Source organism: Mchenga conophoros, linkage group LG4 (assembly GCF_057382185.1).
Source record: "Mchenga conophoros isolate Kocher_MC1m ecotype Shallow Benthic linkage group LG4, M_conophoros_male_GT1.1, whole genome shotgun sequence".
NCBI lineage: Eukaryota > Metazoa > Chordata > Actinopteri > Cichliformes > Cichlidae > Mchenga > Mchenga conophoros.
Genome location: NC_140529.1, coordinates 16045980 through 16060621, shown reverse-complemented (window position 1 = coordinate 16060621; position 14642 = coordinate 16045980). Strand labels below are relative to the sequence as shown.

The window sequence follows — 14642 nt, the reverse complement described above, 5'->3', positions numbered from 1 at the left end:
TTTGTATGTGTTTTTATTCCCTTTCATTAATTCAAGGCAGTTAAGCCCAGTGCTACATGCTTAAATGATCGTGTTTCCTCCAAATACTAAGTGGGTACCATTTCTTTTCATCATGTTTAGCATCTTAATTTAGCATATCAGCACATGAAATTACTAAAAATTACTAAACCATAGACTACTTGCTATAATGTCACTTTGACCTTTCATTTTATGGCCGTCACCATTTTGGCCCTTTGGAGCCTGGAGACTGGTCAGACAGTTGGCTGGTTATCAGTTAGCAATAGCTTGGTTAGCAATATGCATAGCCTGAATGTTTTTGGCACAGGTTCCTGATAATAAGCAGTAAGTGACATACAAGTAAATGCAAAAAAGCATTTAAGAATTGCATTATAAAGGACAAAAAGACAACTCAAACAGCGGCTACAGTTAGCTGAAGTGAAGCCTCGCAGACGGCTAGCAACATAGTTAGCTCTCACCTCAGTATTTAATAAGCTATAACTTTGAGGCCCAATGAGTCAGTTATGAAGAAAGAAAATGCAGACCAAAACCTTTTATCTAAATTGAGCTATAAACTTGTTTTGTACATGTTTGGGCTCATCTTTCAGTTCAACAAACTGCAGTTTTAGTCATTTTACGCTAGCTTCATTTTGTTGTCAAAAAATGACATAACATTAATCAGGAGTATCATCAGTTTAGCCACCCAGTAAAGCATGGATAGTTTAAATATTGACTGGATGATGGTGATAGATGAAAAGAAAATAGATCATATTATTTGGTTTGGACCTGAGTGCTGAGACTGTGAGACTATCCTCATTCATGTGGGATTTTAAGGCTGGATACAGAAATGTTCATAAACTTATCACTTTAGTTTATTTTTTATATATGTAGCTGAGCTGTTTAACCTAAAACACCCCCAACTCTTCAGAGGCATCATTTCCACCTTACCTTGTATATTTAGAAATGTACAGTGGGGTTTGTAAAGTGTGAGAGGAAGAAAGGGGAAAAAAAAGCAAGAGAAGAAAATGTGGGGGTTGATGTACTGTAGGTGAACTCTGGCACACACTCTCTCTGTAGTTTGTTTTTCACAATTACCCATTTGACTCTTGGCTGCAAAAACTCCCCAACTCAGCAGCCAGCTGCACTGGTATGTTTGTGAATTATCGAGCCAATAAGTCATCACGGCTCCTGTCATCATATCAGTCATACAAGGAATTACTTGACATAATAAATACTAATGTCCTGAATAGTATAGGGTTAAAGGGATTATTTGAATGTGGCTGCGAGTGCATATAAATAAGACCTTGTCGTTTTGCCTTAATCTGCATAAATCACTACGCTGGATCTCATATTATTGCGCCTGTAAAAAATGACAGTTATGTAAGGGTTTGCTCTGTATCTCCATATGTGATTCAGTGATTCGTGCATTACTTCCAGCCCCCCTCTATAACACCGTCAATCTTGCACAGGCATACTATTCCTAAACAGCAGGCCATCTCCAAATTCAGCATTGAGGTGGGATGCCTGTTTTTCCATGGGTGTCCACCCAGCTCCCCAACCCCCCGCAGCCTTCAAACAAAAACAGGCGAGAGTCGTGCACTGAGGCTTGTTGACTGCGACAAACACACACACAGGCAGTGCTCATGCTCATTCACATACATAGAGGGGTCAGCCACCGTAGCAGAGTGGGAGTGTCTCTGAGGGACAGGGACTAAAGGCACGGGACTGCTCATAGCTGACTGACTGACCTTAAAGGACATTATGGCTTGTTAGGTCTCAACAACACAATTACCTAACCAGCACACAGCCACTGGAACTAATAAATGAACAATCATGACCCAAAAACCTGACAAATGCTTCAATGCAAATTAAACACATCATGACCCAAATTTTGACCATCCTGTTTCATAATGCTAGTTATGTCAGGATTCAGAGCTGCTTTGGCTGTAAGTTAGCGCTCTGATAGACTTGGGAGATTGACAGAAAAACACATGCTGAAACTATAGTGGTTCAGTAGGGTTATAGTTCACAAAGTCTGGGTAAATTTAGTGAATTTGTGACCCTCATAAGGTTAGTGCATGTGAAATCAGGCACTCAAACATGTGGGGACCTTTGGGAGAGTGCAACCATGCAGAACTAGCTGCAGCTCTAATCTTATTTACATCCACCTGGCCAACTAGGGCTAGGATTATGATTGAATTTGTTTTAGCCATATGCTAAATACATATATTTACAGAAACTAGGCGATATTAAGTTTTCAATAAAGTCTTCATTTTTTCCTTTAAAAGCATTAAAAGTTCCATTTGGTTGCTCCAAACAAGGGAAAATTGTGTAAAAAGTTAAAATCCTTTTGAGATATTCTTTTACTCGCACTCATTCATCATCTAGATTGCAAATATGGAGACTTAAGTAAGACTGACAAAACCTATCTTAATGTCCAGGCTGCTTTGAAAGACATGTCATAAGTATGTGTGCTCCGGTATGGCTCAGATTCCCCAATGCACAGTAGTAAGGAAACAGGAGGCCTTTGAACAGGAGGTTACACAAGCATCCGTGTGGCGCCACGCACCCCCTACACCTTCCAGCACTTTTATTTTCCTGTTTTTATGTACGACAAAGGACAGGGACATGCCGTACACAGATGACCACACAAATACCCCCGTCATTAAGCAGTCTGGTCTTTCCATCAAAACATACCTTGGTGCTTTATCTCGACCACTTTCCATTTCTCCTTAATATGAATGTGTCCGTCACTCACTCCCTGGCCTCAGAACAATAGGCCCGTGACGACGACCGTGAGACCAAGGAATGTGTCTGCTTTTTGGGGCATAGTATTTGGAAAAGCCTGGAATGTTGGGAAAACACATCAAACACCTTCCCCTCACCTTCCACGGACACATTGCAGGTCAAATAAATGAGTGTGTAAGCATAACATAAGCATCATTTCTCAGTTAGCGAATGTCAAACTGATCCTCGATCTCATCAGGCAGGAAGTTGTACCTAACGATGGGTTGAAAACACAGGAAGTTGATATCAGCATGCCTGGAATTCCACCATTGTGTTTTTTCTGCATAGAGAACAGAGTGACAATCTTATAGTTCACTAACACTGAGACAAATCACTGATCACCGAAGCACAATATCTTCACGAGGTGACTCTGATACAGTTATGTTGCATAGCGACCTAAAACATGCATGCATACCACAGACTCTGTGTATTACACACACACACACACTCACACCTGCTTTCAGAAACTAGCAGCCCCTGAAAACTCTCTGCAGTCCTGTCAGGCCAAACAGATGGGAAAATAAACAGAGCAATAAATTAGATAACGCTGTGAAACTGTGTGTGATCCTCCCAACACCGGTGTGTGAGGTTAAGAAATACAGTCACTACGCAGACACGCAGACATGCACATACACACAAACACACAAACACAATCTGTTCCAATTTACAAAACCATTTTCAGCAAAACACGATAAATACAAACGAATTATCTTTGTCTCTGTGTACGTGGATGCTTCTGTGCATTAAAAAAACAGGCAAGGAATATGAAAGTGTTAAAATGCAAATGATCACAACTACAATTATGCTGCACAACATTTCATTTCTTTTAAACCTGAACTTAAAATTTGTAGGGGGGTTTTCCTATAAAACACAAATAAACACAATGCCAGCCTACATTTGCTTTGGTCATACCTCTGTATGTTTGCTCAGTAACAGTACTGCACTAACAATGGCTGGACTATAAATGGTACTTTCACACTTAGCTGAAAAAAAAAATCAACCACAAAACCTTAAAAAAAGCCATGCTATATTAAGAAAAGGTAGCTGCACACCTACTCCTAGCTTTTAAAAAACTACATCGTAAAGAATTTTCCTCACCTTGTTTTTATGGGCCACATTTGATCTCATTAATGGACAGGTAAGTTTGCCTGCCTCAATGCAAAACACAAGTACACCTTGTATAAGCCAGTTGCAATGTTTGTCATTATATTTGGGCCACACAACACTAATCTCAACAATTGTTGAGTTAGCTATTGAGTAAGTTAACAAATGCCCCAAATAGCCTAAACTGAACCTATATTTAATGCTATAATGCTTAAGTGCTATAAAATTGCTCAACAGGAATCCAGAATTACTAGTACTGCATGCGAATGAATTTAACTACAAAATAAGGACAACCTGAAGAAGGATTATCAGCGCTTTGGCTACAGAGATGCAGCTTATGATTGGAGAAAGCAGAGAGACATGCACCGCAAAGAACACTGTCCCCACACTGAAACACACTGGTCTGAGAATTATGCAGACTCAGTTCGTCTTGAACTGGAAATCTCATCACAGTTGAATGAATCCAGTGGACAACTACAAAGTTTTTTATAGTCTAGTTTTGACCAGCTGCCATAATAAAGCATGCACTTCAATGCATCAGTGTTTTCAGTATATTAGCCATACTCATAATGGTACATCAGTAATAGTAACATCTTACTTTTGATATTTCTTTGCATCTTCACTGTGTCAAACTGTCTTCTACCTTAAGGACCTTCGGTCACATCTTCATTATATTGAATTTAAGACAGAAACCCAGCAAAAATATAATATTCTTTTAATTACAGCTGACAGCAGTTTACACAAGTTTATTTCCTTCAGCATAAAGATCATCCACAGACAGAGTGCATTTATAATATATATATATTACATAGTTTGGCAGCCCAACGTTTCTTATTTTCTGTTCTTTTGTATTTACAGGCAGAGTTGTGCTCCTTCACCTTTGATTGCCATTACCTACATTAAAATAGACTTTATGTGTTTAGATTTACGTCTCTGTGCCTTTGCTGACGTCAGTTCTAAACTAAAACCTTTGCACACGGCACTGGTTATGCTTATCTTAGCACAATCAGCACATCACAATGCAGATGACATGTTCTACACACCTTTGGCAACACTTAGGCTCCAACACTGACAACAAGGTCTCAACTCAGACACCTCTGTGCAAAACACGCATATTGTACATGACCACAGTGAATGTTACAGTTGGCAAACGTACAGCACACACTGTTTCCATGATGTTAAGTTCACATAGTTGCGTCCCTTCAGCTGTGAAGGCAACAAGGAATTAGAGGAAGTAATAAAAGAAGACTAAATTTCAACTGAGTTCTTAGAGTCTGCGGCTAAATGTGCACATCCTGCGTGAAAGGCTGTCATTACGCTGAAAGATTACACAGGCAAGTAAAATGATGGTGCCATGCATTTGAAAAGATGGTGCAACGCTTAGACACAGGCAGAACAAAAATTGAATGCATTGAGAATCACGAAAGCTGTTTTGCATGGCTGCTTTTTGGATTACGTTTGGATTACATACCATCCCCGTCTATGCCAGGAAATTATCTAAAAAAGTTCAAAGAACAGGCTTAGTTTGCTTCCCATAATATTGCATTCTATCCCTCATAAGCTTATAGACCACCTACAAAATTTGGCTCACTATTGCCCTCAAATGGTGAGACACTAAACTACACTTCAGTATATTTGATTTTTCTTTGGATACTCTTCCTGACACAACTCCAGAGTCATTTGCATTTCCTTCTGGGATCAAAACTGAGATCTTTCGCCTTTTCTATAAGCCACTACACTATGGAGCCACTTTGTCAGTTAAGATTAAAAACAGGCACAAAGCTTCTCAAAAATGCTAGAAGGAATTTTTTTTCACATTGAAGCATCAGTAACTCAGAATAAAGTGAAAAGTTTATGCAAAAAGAAAGTTGTTTCGTGTGCAGAGAAAGTGATAGGTCCTCTTTTGATAAAATCTTCCTATGAATTATGCAGGCTAGCGCGTTGCTCTTGCATGAAGGCTGTGGGGAGGTGGCAGTACCCTGACGCCTGTACGGTGGCCCCTTCAGGCCAGTGGGTGAAAGGTCCTGGCGTGTATTCTGGCGGTTTGCCCCCAACGGTGGGCTCGCTAAAGCCAGGCTTGATGTCCGAGTTAACGAGCCATGGTGTTGGATCATTGCACCTCTGGTCCTGCTCAGCACTGTCACACCAGTGTGTGCTCGTGTTTTCATCACAGTGGGACATGAGGTCCTGTGTGGATCTGGAGTTGCTGTGTCTGGGCAGACACACATAGCCTTCGCCGAAAAGAGTGAAATTTACAGGAGAAGGCGATGCAGAGTCATCTGACGGGGTTTCTGTGTCCATCTCTTCATCCTTGACACTCACTGACTCGGGGGCTGGCTCCGGCGACTGTCAGATAAGAAACAGTGCTGTTTAGTCTTCAATCAAATGCCTTAATTTTTCTTTTCTTTCTATCTTTACCAGTGATGTTTGCTCATTTATGGTTTGCTATACATAGATTCAAGTAACACAGTTTTATTTGACACATTCATGAAGGGCACAGTTTGGTGTTTTTCTACGAATCTACATCTTCACTTTCTGTTTCGATGAAACGGCTGGTACAACTTTCATCTCTGTGAATTAAGCGGCCAAAAATCTTAGCACAAACACCGGAATCAGTGGGAAACTGCTAACCTGGCACTTCCCATCACCGCTATAGGTGACATTCTGTTTTGTGTGTCTGTTCTGGAAAAAATAAAAACAAAGTGCCAGAACTGCATGCTGTGCTTTTACTGATGCAACAACTGCTGCAGTTAAAACTCAAAGGTTCAGGCTATCAGTCGTTAAACCAGTGGGCAATGTCACAGTGGCTATATCTAGTTCATATATAGCTTACAGGGATGTTTTTTTTAATAGGACCAGAGACTTTCTATCATTGCACCTAATTAAGAAATTATCTAAAATTCTAGACAATATAGTGTGTAAAGTGTGTTCTTCTCATCTAACTATTAGCAAGAAAACTATTAAGTAAAGTTGTCCATACAGTATGTGGATATGCAAAATTGATTAAGGCTAGTTTAATATAAATTGAGTTTCATGTTTTTGGTTTTCAGGCTCTGGACACATGACAAATGACTTGGTTAGAGTTTCTGAGCAGCTGACCCGACAGAGGATGTATGGCCCGGTGAAGCTTATCGCAGAAGTGTCAGAGACGTTAACCTCCTCAGTAGGAGAGGGCAGGTTATCACAGCTCCAGCAACCCTCATCCTGATCCAGGCACTTTTTTTCTGTGTCCTTGGTCGGCCACAGCGAAGCTTGTGATGAGCTACAGGGGAAGAAAATAAGAATTTTATTGATTTATGTAACAGCTCGTCATTTTGCAATTCACTTTCTGGGAGCTACGCCCAGTGATTGGTGACATTCAGGAGCACTGAACGGTCTGTCTGTGTGAGTTATCTAAGGGAACAGCTATAGAGTATCACTGATGCTGAAAGTGTTTTCTTTTACTAAAAAAAAATGTGCAGACCTCCGGACGGGTCAAGTGTGAAACATATTACCATGTAGATAAGACGTCCAGTTGTTGCACTTTGCAAATATACAGCTTTTCAGTCTGCGTAAGGGTCCGACTGCCGGGGGACTGGATCGCAAATAGATGTAGAGAAAAAAGGAAACACATTTACATATAAAAACAGCAAGTGTGCAACATTTATATAAAGATAAAGAAGTAGCAAAAAAAACAGCAAACTGTTAACTGAACAAGTCTTACCATCAACTCTGACAGGATTTTGCTTTTTCCTGGAGAAGGAACTGAGTCCACCCACCCAATTACATTCCTAGTGGTTAAAATTTATGCAAATAGGGTTAATTTATCATTTAAAAAAATCATTCTTATGAAATTAGAACATAATAAATGCATTATTTATACTTTTGATGGCAGTAGTTAATTTTTGCTTTACACAAAGAATGTACCTTCGACAAGCTGGAATAGTGCGGTACAGAATGAGGAAGACTAGAGCCACTGCTACAGTGATAAGTATATAGATCCAGGTTGTGGGGGACCAGACTGTTGGTGCGGAAAACAGAATTAATGATCGTGTTATTGGGGGAATGACATGAATCATGATATGCTTCTTTTTTTTAAGTTTTAAGCTTAAACATATTGAAAGTAAAGCCCACAAACCTTCATTAGTGGTCCACTCCACAGGATCCGTCCATTCTGATGGGGTTCCTTTATACTCTGAACCTGATCCAGGGACAACCAGTGACCTAACTTTGACCTGGTAATCCTGGAGTGGGGCTAAACATTTTCCAAGGATGGTCCAAGAACTTAAATCCCTTACTTCCAGTAGCGTAGAAGAATTCTAAAAAAACCCCAATAAATAATATATATATGTACCTGATTTTTTGTTATTTTTTTCAGTTACGTCACCTTTAAATTAGTACGTCTTTTATAGTTAATGGGAATGAATTCCAATGCAATTATCAAGATTAAAAAAAACAAACACTGATAGTAAGGCTTCTTACCTCATCTTGTTTCCTGTAATAAAGGACCTGATAATACAGGCCGTGTTTTTGACTCTTGTTTGGTTCGGTCCATTTCACGATCCAGTTATTGTCTTCTTCCCTCACATTTACATGCTGTGGGGGGTTGGGACGAACTGTGGAATAAGAGCAATGCAGAGAAGTTCGTTTATAGCTAAAGTTATTGTGGAAAGTTTTATGCATATTTAACAGCTGTGTGTGGTATCGCTTTTGCCTTGTGATTTAGTGTCTGCACTCGTTTATCTTGCCAAGTGGGGACTTTAATCTTACTGCCCACCAACCTGTAAGGACTTGTATTACTGTAAAGACTAAAATTAGCCCATGCTAATTTTTTAGGGTATTATTAAATTTTAGGGTAAAATTAGATTTTAGATTTCACGTCTGAGCCATTAGGCATTCATTCTTAAGCTCATTGGTTAACTTTAGGGAATGCATTATGCCAATAAATAAGCCCCACAGGGTGTAGTTACTGTGTGTGTGTGTGTGTGTGTGTGTGTGTGTGTGTGTGTGTGTGTGTGTGTGTGTGTGTGTGTGTGCTTGTTTGTTTTGTCATGACAGACTGTAGTGGAAAGTACCAAAAGGGGTCTTAAGCATCTATCTATCTATCTATCTATCTATCTATCTATCTATCTATCTATCTATCTATCTATCTATCTATCTATCTATCTATCTATCTATCTATCTATCTATCTATCTATCTATATACATACATATATATTGGGTACACAGTCTATTGGGTACGGCATGGGTGCAATAGTGCTATTTAAACAGTAGGTGGGGCTACTCAATCAAGACCCTTTTTTCTAAGCGCTCCTTGAGTGTGGATTTGGAATTTAGAAGAACAAGAATTATTCCCAGGTTGGAGCACCCGACCAGAATGCTGTAGCTCCAGTCACATGGTTACTCACTGTTTTGGTAGAGTTTAAAACTCTTGGCACTGTGTGTTGGCTGGAGGTTCAGCTGCAGATGTTCTGGGTCTGTGACAGACAGTGTGCAGCTGTACCTCAGCATCATCCTGGTGAGGTCAGAAGTGACTGCTGGGTTCAAACAACATCTCTCAAACCTGAAAGCAGAGGTTGAAAGCAGAGGAAATGACACGAACGGTCTGACAAATGGATGGACGAATGATGAAGGTGCATTTTTAATTTCCAGCCAGGTGGTGTTGCCAGCGTCACGCTCAACTTACGGCGCACTCTCATTGTGTCGACAGGCCAGCTGGTAGGTAATGATGTGAGCCAGCTCTCTGCTCACTTCCCAGCTACATGTTACCTCCTTCTCTCCGTCCAGTACACAATGCAAAGTGGGAAGCTGCCCAAAGTCTGTGGCCCAAGAGAGAAAAAAAGAGCTAATAACAACAGCTGCAAAGCCCCAGACTTATCTCTAACCAATAAAATTGGACAGAGGGAGAAGATTAGAAATGTGAGGAAAGCAGATAAGAGTGTGGGTCTCCTTAAGAAGGAAAAGGCACTACTTGTGCAAAATTACTCAATATATTAAACATGCCAACCAATTTATTCAGAGCTGAAGTTGAACCGATTTCTTTAATTTACCTTCTTTAGTGTGCCAGGTCACCACAGGACTCCAGTCACTCCACAGGCCCATGCTGGCCCAGGCCCTCACTCTGGCTTCATACCTGTGACCTGGACGCAACAGCTGCCTCTCAAGTGTCATACTGGTGTTTGTGACATTCACAGTCTGCAAAGAGAATCAGGTGTTGTGAGTGGCTTATGGAATATTTATTTGTTGACATTTATTCAAGGTTAAAAAAGTATTTGGATCAGCTACTGAGTTCTATGTGCATCCTTATTTTATTTTCCAGGTTTTTAGCTACCTAGAATGTAAATGTATGTTTGCGTTATTTGTTTAAATCCAAACTGTGAATGTGTTAGTATGCTTATGTTTGAATTCAGAACCTCCCCAGGTGTATCCTAATCTGTTTTTTCTATTTCTTTAAAGCTGCCAGGCTTCTGACTCGAGGGTCTCGTAGGTTTGAAGCTTTCCTGTGAGAGGAAATCTAAAATGTGATTTATATGCATCAGGTCACTGGCTTCATTATTATTGCTAAATATATTGCAAGGAAGTATGAAGAGTGTTAAATGCTACCTCGGTTTCTATTTTCGACCTTTCAGTTAAACTGACGTGCTACAAAGATGAGGCATTTTCAATCCAGTTATGAGCTTGCATGCGCGATGCTTACCACCCAGTTGTCCTCTCTGTGCGTCTTATAGCTGAGCTGATAGGTGAGGTTTTTGTTCAGGGATGAGGAGGGAGGGTAGGGGCTGGACCAAATGAGCTTTCGGCCACCATCAGCTGCATCGTGCGTGGAGAGATTCGCTGGTGGGAGTGCTTTCACTGTAAAAATGCAAACGCGCACAACATCCCTGAGTGTTTAGTTTCACTTGAATGCTAAAGGAAGCACAACAGAATGAATGTTAAACTCACGGTGCTGTAAAAGATGAAGAGTCTTGTGCTGGACAGAGGAGGAGGAGAGACAAGTCTTGTTTTGGAGGAAGAAGGCGGTGTGTTTTAAGCCGATGCCAAATGCATTGGCTTTATATCTACAGCGGACATCCCTGTGCTTAGTTGCATCTCTAGGATCAAATGGCTCACACTTCACCTCCCTGCAAGGACATGAACACAGTTATTCCTTGAAAAAGGCGTCCCATGTATCTTTTTTTTCTGTTTGCTTCTTCACGTCTTTTGTCCCTTTTTTTTTTACCTTCCAGATCCTGTATCGACCCAGAGCTCCAACTGTGTGTTTATGTGTTGCCTCCACTTGCAGTGGACAAGAGACATGTAGTTATTATGGCATTGTAATGATTCCAGTATTGAAGACACTGAGCAGAAAAAGAAAAGCATTTTAGGTAATCGGGCAGTCGCTTTGTTGTATTCCTGTAATCTTTAGTCATCTTCAACTCAAAATGATTATAATTATATAAAAAAAAAACAGTTAAGATATTCTTACAGTTCACCTTTCATAACAAAATACATTTCATATGACAGTTAGCCTTTTTTGCTTTACTTTTCCTCAGAACCTTTATCAGATTTTAGGTGCTTATGGCACGATTTGCATGAAAAACTATTATAAGCTAAATATGCAAAAGTCACTGTATTTTAAAATGAAAGTACAATAAAAATGAAAAACAATTAAAAATGTAGTTGTTTGAAGGATTACACCGGGCATATATTTACCATTTTGTGAGTTGTTGATCTCCTGGATTACACAACGATCTGAACCGGAGAAAAGAGCCAGCTTAGGAAGCTTTGCCAAAAGCAGAAGCCAGAAGAGAGGCACCATTATTGCGCCCAGTGAGGGCAAGGTGGCCCTTTTGTTATGAGCTGCCCTCACGAAACTTGCCCAACTGCTTTTACTGATATCATCAAGAAGTCTGAAGACAAGTCGGAGCAGAGGGCAGTGTGCGAGGCAGAAAGAGAGAGAGAGAGAGAGAGGGGAGAAGAATTAGTTCATTTACTAGAAACAATGAACAAATGAGTCATGACCACACTACGAGCATTCTTCCGCTTTGAGTGTCTGCTTGTTGTGGGATGTCACCACACATCCGCCTCTCTCTTATCTCTTTTTCTCACATGTGATAGACGCAGATAAAAAGAAATAAACACACTGGGGATCACACACCGCCACACATATGTATGGTTAAGTTGTGTGCGTATGTGTGGGTGTTTGTATATGTGTATGTGTATGAGTGAGGGGTGGTGGTGGGCATTTTCTTTTTGTTTTAAATGTCTGTTTTTTATGTTTTAAAGATATGTAAACACCGTACAATGACTAAATGTAAAAAACACAAAATAAAAAAATCAATTTTTTTACCCACATTGCAAGAAGAAAATCAATTGATTCATGTTGCGTCCACTTTTTTGACAATGTAAAAACAGTAAAACCTTGTACATTTTTGACAAATAAATGCAAATTAAATCAAAATGACATTTTGTGAAATGCATTTGTCATTTTTTTTAATTGATCCCTCAACATGTTTAAATAAAATTTGATGTACAATCATAAAAAACGTGAATGCAACCTGAAATGGTAATAAAGTTACAGAAAAATGAGGGAAAAAAAGACTTCAGTACATTGTTTTAGAATATCAACGGGGGATTTTAAGGGTCACTCAGGCATTACTTCTGCCTTTAGAGCTGCTGTTTACAGTAGAAGGTTGGGGGAACCCCCGTTCAGGAGAATGTGGGAATCCAGTATTCACTCTGAAACTAAACAACCTTGTCAACCTGTTATTGTCAGAGGTGCAGTAGGCCACACTGTAGAAGTGGAAACCATCAGTTGAGTTGAAATCAAAGACAGAATGATTTTCAGAAAATAGCACAAGTAAAAAATGTAAATGTAAAAAACAAAAAAAAAAACAAAACCAAAACAAAAACCCCCACAGCACCTGGAAACACCTGTATGTTACTGTATTAAGCTATTTTTTTCATTTTGTACACTCACTGTATTTTCTGGGCGATATTTTAAGCGTTCATAAAGAGAAGTGCGCATGTTTCTGAAGAGTCTCAGCCAATTTCTCATCTGATTGTGAAAATTCTGAGCAAATCAAAGGAGAAGAAGTCACAGGATGACATATGCTGGGAATTCATGTCCGCTTTCATGAGCTCAACACATTTTAAAATGAGCTCTGATGAAGCCCAAAAAGCAAACCTGTGTATTTGACTTTTGTGGATTTTTATCATTATTTCTCAATAGGGCTGATGCTCACACATCAGAGGTCATTAACTTTTAAAATAATATAGCAACATGATTTTCTAGCTGTGAAAAAGTAGCACTTGTGAGAGGCAAGCATTCACCCCTTTCCTAGCTCACCCATGATCTCCAACACAGTGCAAGGGTGTATAAAATAAATGGCTCACTTACCTACCATAGATTGTGAAGGCTGTTTTTCCTTTGTCCTTCTCTCACTGTGGCTTCCTTCTAGTCAGCCAGCCGAGAAGTCTGTGGGAGTTTCCTCTGTGACGAGTTCAATTTCCCCTTTTCTGTCCACAGTAGCATTTAATGTCACCTTCACGTCAAATGCATAATCAGCTGTTTTAAATGACAAGCTCTAAAAACATGCTGTCGGATTGCAACACTTCTTGCGAAAAAAGCCTAAGTGCAGAAGGAAGACGCAGTGGAGGCTTTTGGTTTAGTTTAGAAGTTTATGAAATTCAGAAATGACAAGTATGATTCATGTTTTTGTTTCCGAGGACACAGAAAACATTAAAAACTGTTCTAATGAGTAAGCAAGTCACAATAATAAGTAAGAAATAAGTAAGTTTCTGGCAACAAATTTCTGGCTTACGTGTAAAACGGTAATTATTTCAGGATGGCGAAAGTTATCACAAAACAAAGTAAAAATCTTGACAGTACATATTCTGGTTTTGCGATAAGGCCTTATCAAGATCTGCCAGCCAACGTTTAAGCAGTTAACCAACCACATCCCTTCAGATAATGGCAAATTTTTATTTATGTGGCTTTACCACAGGCTCCTGAAACCTCCGCCTCTCAGTATCACATTCGGGATACACCACATATTTACGTCCTAAAGCCATCAGCACTGAATCCACGTTTTACAGCTTTCTGATTTAAAGCATTATGTGTTCTGAGCTGCTTCTTCTCATACTTTATATTTTCCTGCAGTCACTTGAAAGGTGGGCGTGATGAAGATGTCATCAAATAATGATCATTCAGTGTTATAACATGTAGAACGCCCACATCTCCTGAGTGGGTAGAGTTTCACATCTTTTTGTCAGATAAATGTACATTAGATTAGATTAGATTAGATGAGGTTACAGATATTTCCCCCTTAAAATATACAGTAAACTCTCACTTTCATGATTTTGAAAAGCTTTATTGAAATGTTCAGTTTGTACCTGAGAACACGAGTTTAAAATAAAAGAAATAAAAAATTTTTTTTCAATAAAAAGTTCCTGATCTGTCCTGTTATGGTACTGAAACTAATTTGAGCTAGACTCTTTCTAGTCTGTTCTACAGTGTTGAGTCAAAACACGCAATCAAATAACCTCCTCTGGTTACAAAATCACTTATATTTAGACTTCTAAACCCCACATACACTCTTCCTCATCACACACACTTTTTGCACTCTAAATAAAAAGTACATATGCAGTATGTGCACATTGGCAGTATACTATTACGTATGTATAAAGTTACTGAATTTTTATCGGCACTCGCAACTTTTTTCACTTTCCTACCAATAGTGATTCCTCAAACTAAATTTGAAACTGAGTAACTGCTTGACTCACACAAGCTTTTC

At 39.5% G+C, this 14642-nt stretch overlaps 1 protein-coding gene across 1 annotated transcript; it reads right to left on the bottom strand.

Moving 5' to 3' along the window:
• Positions 1 to 4586: 4586 nt before the first annotated feature.
• Positions 4587 to 13340, bottom strand: csf2rb (colony stimulating factor 2 receptor subunit beta). The gene is made up of 15 exons (XM_085270647.1): positions 13251 to 13340; positions 11560 to 11756; positions 11087 to 11204; positions 10810 to 10988; positions 10565 to 10719; positions 9918 to 10062; positions 9554 to 9686; positions 9276 to 9430; positions 8350 to 8483; positions 8006 to 8186; positions 7795 to 7888; positions 7592 to 7658; positions 7383 to 7462; positions 6988 to 7150; positions 4587 to 6234 (listed from the first exon to the last, which is right to left on the bottom strand). The coding sequence occupies exons 2-15, from the start codon at positions 11663 to 11665 to the stop codon at positions 5806 to 5808; spliced, it is 2139 nt and encodes a 712-aa protein (XP_085126773.1). The 5' UTR covers positions 11666 to 11756; positions 13251 to 13340; the 3' UTR covers positions 4587 to 5805.
• Between the last annotated feature and the right edge of the window lie 1302 nt (positions 13341 to 14642).

Bases quoted from the DNA above. Each gene is read 5' to 3' on its own strand.
- csf2rb (XM_085270647.1), bottom strand. From the start codon at position 11,665: ATGGTGCCTCTCTTCTGGCTTCTGCTTTTGGCAAAGCTTCCTAAGCTG. The intron at 9,431-9,553 runs GTAAGTTGAGCG...CTCTGCTTTCAG, and splicing joins CGACACAATGAGAGTGCGCC to GTTTGAGAGATGTTGTTTGA. The intron at 7,659-7,794 runs GTACATTCTTTG...TTTAACCACTAG, and splicing joins ACTATTCCAGCTTGTCGAAG to GAATGTAATTGGGTGGGTGG.